At 30.6% G+C, this 6,000-nt stretch overlaps 1 protein-coding gene across 2 annotated transcripts in view; it reads left to right on the forward strand.

Annotated features, from left to right (window-relative positions):
• tipE (temperature-induced paralytic E) overlaps positions 1–6,000 on the forward strand; it is a 47,237-nt gene extending 41,237 nt beyond the window's left edge. For both annotated transcript variants that reach the window (XM_088278089.1, XM_088278088.1), the window contains exon 3: positions 1,888–6,000. In XM_088278089.1, coding sequence (XP_088134215.1) covers positions 1,888–1,951 — 64 coding nt within the window. In that variant the 3' untranslated portion in view covers positions 1,952–6,000. The remainder of the gene's footprint in view (positions 1–1,887) is intronic.

Raw genomic sequence — 6,000 nt, forward strand, 5'->3', positions numbered from 1 at the left:
ATTCGATTCATATTTGCAATCAATAAGCAAGTTTTGTATAATGTACGTAGGTACCCTTATATTTTTACCAGTATATTTGGAAAATTTATCAACATTAGTCTTATGGATCCGAAATTGTTAGTAACAATTGTGATAATTGGGCTTCGTGAGACCCAGAATGTGTTTTAATAAAATAATCGATGAGGAAAGTAACGAGAAACCGTGCGGCATACGACTGTTTATACATTGTGTACTGTGTACACTAATGCCTACTTAATTTCATATATGTACATATCGTAGTCATACAGGAGAAAGTGACCAAGTGCATTTTTTACAAAACCGTGATCATTGACTATTTGATATCTCACTAGCTTAATATTGGCCTGAAAAAATCCCAAAGGATTTTAAACTTGGATGTATAATATATTGACTAGTTAATAAAATGACTAACTGCATTGATGTTTATTTTGTTGCCAAGCAAAAGTGACTTAAATGGCCCTCCTGAACATTTTAAGTTTTGGTAGTTGGTCACTTTATCCTGTACGACTACGATATATGTATTTAGCATTTTATACAACAGAAATACGTATTTAATATAAAGTGCTCAAAATAGAAGTGAATTGTGTCCATTTCTATGAATATATATATATGTATATATAAATATATATGTATATATATATATATATATATATATATATATATATATATATATATATATATATATATATATATATATATATATATTTATACATACATATATATATATATATATATATATATATATATATATATATATATATATATATATATATATATATATATCCCTTCATTTTTTTATTTCTTTATTTGTTTCACTTCACAAAAAATTAAAAACATGGACTTGGCTCACTTCTTATCTGAGCGTCTGAGAACCGTATATTATATTGTCATATTGTGCAGGTGGGTAGGTACTGTACAGACTCGCGTGATAATGCTTCTTAACCCTTCGTGTCGGCAGTCCGCGGTGTCGATGTTTATAGTACAGTATAGTACTTTCTGCCCACGGAAACCCGGCGAAGACTGAATATGCAAAGCTTTGTAATTGTTCGCAATTCTTACCCACTTTACCGAAGAATTTTATAGGCGCCGTAAATCTTTTAGCATATATTTTGCGTGTTGGCGAATTTCATATCCACCCGTGTGAAGCAGGTATCGTGCGCCTTTTTGCGCCTAAGGGTAGGTCGGGAGTTGACGCCTGTCGAAGAAAGGATATGTAATAAATTACATATATGTAGCCCTTCATTTAAACTAACTAACCATCATGCCGCTTCTCGCAGGGGTAGGCAGAGAGAATAGAACACCATACTACTCTGTCTTTGCCGATTTTTTCGACTCGTAACCCGGCCGCTTTCAAGTATTTGGCATACCTGATCTCCAGCTCTCATCCGTGCTCCACAAGCGATTTTATGATGAGGTTGGAGCTCTTCGCCAGCCTCTCTCGAAGGCCGGTCACTCTATCTTATTAACCCATCCCAGTATCTATCGTCTATATAAGGCTTGCCAGATTTCTGAAATGTTCAATTGGGACCATAGAATGCCCCCAGCATCGCGGGTATTCAAGTGTACACACTCTGTCGTGTTTTTAGGGTGTTTTAGAGGGTAGTTTTTGTCAATGCTATGAATAAATGGTTACTGATTAGGAACCTTAAACAAATTTTATACTAAATGACACAAGCATTAATAAATGACATAAGACGTAAAGTGAACCGTCCAGAACACCGGGATTTTGTCTGAAAACCGGGACGTCTGGCAAGCCAATCTATAGTCCGTGGAGTCATACGTATTTTCAAAGCTGTGCAATTATTTTCCGCAAACATTGAATGTTTTGAACTGGGTAAAGATTCTAACGATTCCTCTTTTGATTTGCAGAAACTTGAGCAAGACGATGACGACGAGTATCTCGACTCCGCCTGGGCCGATAGCGGCAGTCTGAGGCGACACTTCCAAGGGCTGGACAACATTTCGTGGAGACCCAAGTAGCCGGCGAGCGCCACCCCCGCTCGGCGCATTAGCCCAGTGAAGACCCATGCTCAATCTCTTCGCCGCCTAATGATAAACAATGTACAAGCACTGAGAGTTTGCCGCACTTTATATGATATTACCGAAATAAATAGCGCATCCGTATTGTTTGTGAAGACGACAAGCGCAATTCACATCGAGTGCTAGTTAACTGCATACATAGCCTGACTCGCCAGTATGGAAACGGCGATGCACGGGTTAACTGAAGTTTTATAGCTTTAGGTTGTTTTTTATATAAACATTGTCTTAGAGCTTTGACTGAAGGATGCATTAAGCTTTTGGCCTGATAGCTTCAATCATGAATGGTGTAGCTATAAGCTAACTAAACGTGCAATTCTCTGTGTATGCAATACTTGTACCACATGTACGTACGGCTAAATATACCTTCACCATATTGTTGATCACATCATTCTTACTATATTCATCTAAATGCATTTTTTTCTTCATGAAAACTTTATTCTCCAAAAGTACACACTCATAAATGATTTCTCAATATTTTATTCAACATCTTACGTTTATATTTCATACATTTCTTACCTTAGACTTTGAATACTTTATTTGCAAAAAAAAATCTTACTAATTTTTCTTTTACACATCCCTTCTTTAGTCAAATATTTTTATAAATACGAAACCAGCAAGTCTCTCAGACAGCTAACGAAACAACTACATGATATGTAATTTTTACTTCCAATAAAAGTAGCAATGATGCCTTGAAATTTTCAAATGTTAAACTATAAGACCTGTCTAATATTTATGTATGTAGATTAATAAAAAAAAATACTATGTATAATATATGTCAAAGAGATTGCAAATATTCCTAATTTGTAATCTCGGAAATACTTTCCACGCAATAAATAACGATATTTGAGTGTTTATAGTTTTTTATGAAATTACTATGATTTTCTTTATATATATTTAAATATACACGATAAATTGACATTTAGTAGTCCCATTTATTTCCGTTATTTGCATTATTTTACTAGGATATGTCTAAAATATATATATATATACCTAAGAGAAAAATGCAATTGTAAAGTATACTCTTGGATTTCTCACACATTTGATTCGATTTATTATGTTTTAGTTCTGCAACAAAAATAAAATTAAAATAATTATGACTTGCTTGTGTGATAGCTCCGCCATCTAAGCCTGAATTTTTCCAGCCATAAATATCATATTTGTAATCATAAAACATACTTATTATATTTACAATCACTCAAGTGACTATTTTTTGCTCGTATTGACATTATTATAGACACTAAACTAAATACTAGGTTATTTTCACGAATTACATTTAATTTTGACTGATTTCGTTTGATTAGAATTTTTTTATTCGATGTGCTTTAGTCGAAAGGAAAAAAGGATATAATTTAAGGGATTAACACAAATCTTCAATAAGAGCTCACGCTTTAGAATATTGTACAACCTTTTTCCTACCATAAAATCAGCAAAACATAAACCAGTGATCCAGTAACTACATATATACATACCATACAAAGTAATAAAACAGCCATTAGAGAGTATTCTTACAAAGTAATATACTAGATTAAAGTAAAATATTAGGCAATTGTTGGTAGTAAAAAGGTTAAACAGATCTGTTTTAAGTGTTGCAATATTTAAATAATACAAAAATTATAATAATTCTATTAAATAATACGGTTGTTTTTTCTAAAGAATATATTGATAAAATAAATGTATAAAAATCAAACGAGAACAATTTGTCTGTGATCCACATTTGTAAGACGTGTAAAAATGGATGTACTTAGATATGAAATGAAATGTGCGTTTACGGCGAACAAACAAATAATTAGACATGTGCACAGTGTCCACAAAGAATGAATGCAATCTTTAATATTTAAAAAGAGATGATGAAATAGATACAGTTAAGTCTTGTCCTCTGTATAATATTATACTGTGTCAAGTGAGTTTGGTTGATTATGAGTACAAATAAATGTCAACAATAAAGAAATGAATCTTCCGAAAGTTTACGTAACATAAAAATATTGTCGATAACAGTGGGCTTCTCATTGACTATAATTTTGTATGTTTGAAATCATTTATATAATCATCGTAGAATGAAAAGTGACAACTAATATTTTCTCATAAAATATTTTGAGGTATGAAGAGTTCAAATAATATATATATATATATGTATATTTGAATATTCTTTGTACCTAAGGAGTTTAATATAGTAAAAGGGAGACTTTGTTGTTACTTAATCTTTTTTAGTGTCATTAGAGTATAAAACAAATGCAGTTTGACATAATTAACTTATTTCCAACCAATATATTAACCACTTTTCACTCTGCGAAGACAATATTCTTAATTTTCAAATACTACCCATTATGCTTTTTAAATACAGATGAACATCTACATTACTTATATTTCTTGTGTAATTATACTATTTTTTTTACCACTGTTATCTGTAAACATCTTATAAAATGGAAGAACTATAATTCTACTGAATGATAAAATTTGGAAAAGTTTTTTTTATTACTCGATATTTAATATAAATAGTGAATTTATTAAAAAAATCCTTAAAGAAACCAGTCCATCTGCCAATCCTTCCATGTATTCCAGCTAATATTCATTTCTTCGTAAACCTTCGATGACAGTACCCATCATAGTATGTATGTTTATACATTTGAATCAATCCCAACCCATGAGAATTTCATAAAATACATATGTGGCAGTCCTCACCAAAATGTTATATTTCTATCTGTATAAAGGATTTTAAGTAATCAGGAATAGCTTGTAAAATTGTTACACTTTGGTGCGATTTAATGATTTGATATTGGTTTAACACAGGATTGGTCACATTTAGTCGCAACTTTAATAAAAAAAATTGATGGAATACAGTAAACAGAACAGATTTGCATTCAAAGGATTTTTTCGTGCAATGAGGAAATGTAACTTTTTGGTGAGGACCTCCACATTAACAGTAGAACCCTTCTAATCTGTCACCTTCGGGACTGGGGAATGGGTTTGGTCTTAATGTAAAAAAGGTCAGACTATCAGTAAATACAGTTTTACCAGAAAACCAAATTTACAGTAAAATAAACAATATCTGAACTCAGAAATACTGTATTGTTTTCTACATTAAAAATATTGCAATGAACCGCACAAAGGCTGTTATTTTAAATAAAAAAGAGCAATACAATAAATAATACATACATATAAAAATTAAAGGTAGACCATAGTAAAATGTTACTTGTGAAAATTGAAAAAGAGTCGGTTATTGTCAGTTAGACGGGTTCTACTGTGAAAACATTGTCGACTCCAGAATCTCTTTTAATAGTATAAGCTTAGGATATAATCCTAAAATTTCATATACTTAATTGCATAATAAGTATCCGAGCCATTTTTATTTTATTTTATTCATATCAGAAAGCAATCTTTTAAATAATGCAAAAAATAAACGTTCAATATACCGCAGATATAAGTATAAAAGAAAATAAAAGATTTGTCAAAAACAGAATAGTCATTATTGTCTAAGAAGTTAATCTAAAGTAATTTTTTAATCAATTTTATATACAACTGGATATTTACGAAAGAAATTTTTATTTACCGATCAATTCACATTTAATTTGTATTTTAACTAAGTGTGAATATGATGAATGATTTGAAAGATTAAAAAAAAAGAACTAAAAATTAATAAAAACATTTATTATTTATTATTCTTGAATAGGCACCTTGGTTTATTTCAATCGTAATAAGAATTATATTAGCATTTTTGACATTTTTATTCTCATTTGTATTTTTGGCACATAATTCAAATATTTTTAAGGAGATAAAAATATTGATTAAAAAAAATATTATATACATACAAAATGTGACATTAACATTGATGTAGTAAAGACAAACTAATGAGCTGTGTGTACAGACACTTAAACAAAGTGATGCTTTCTCTATGCCGCAATATTATATTGAAATAAAGTTAAAGAAATGTTATAAAGCTTCAAA

Source organism: Brachycentrus maculatus, unplaced genomic scaffold (assembly GCF_059751285.1).
Source record: "Brachycentrus maculatus isolate JH-2025_06_01 unplaced genomic scaffold, ASM5975128v1 h1tg000055l, whole genome shotgun sequence".
Classification (NCBI taxonomy): domain Eukaryota; kingdom Metazoa; phylum Arthropoda; class Insecta; order Trichoptera; family Brachycentridae; genus Brachycentrus; species Brachycentrus maculatus.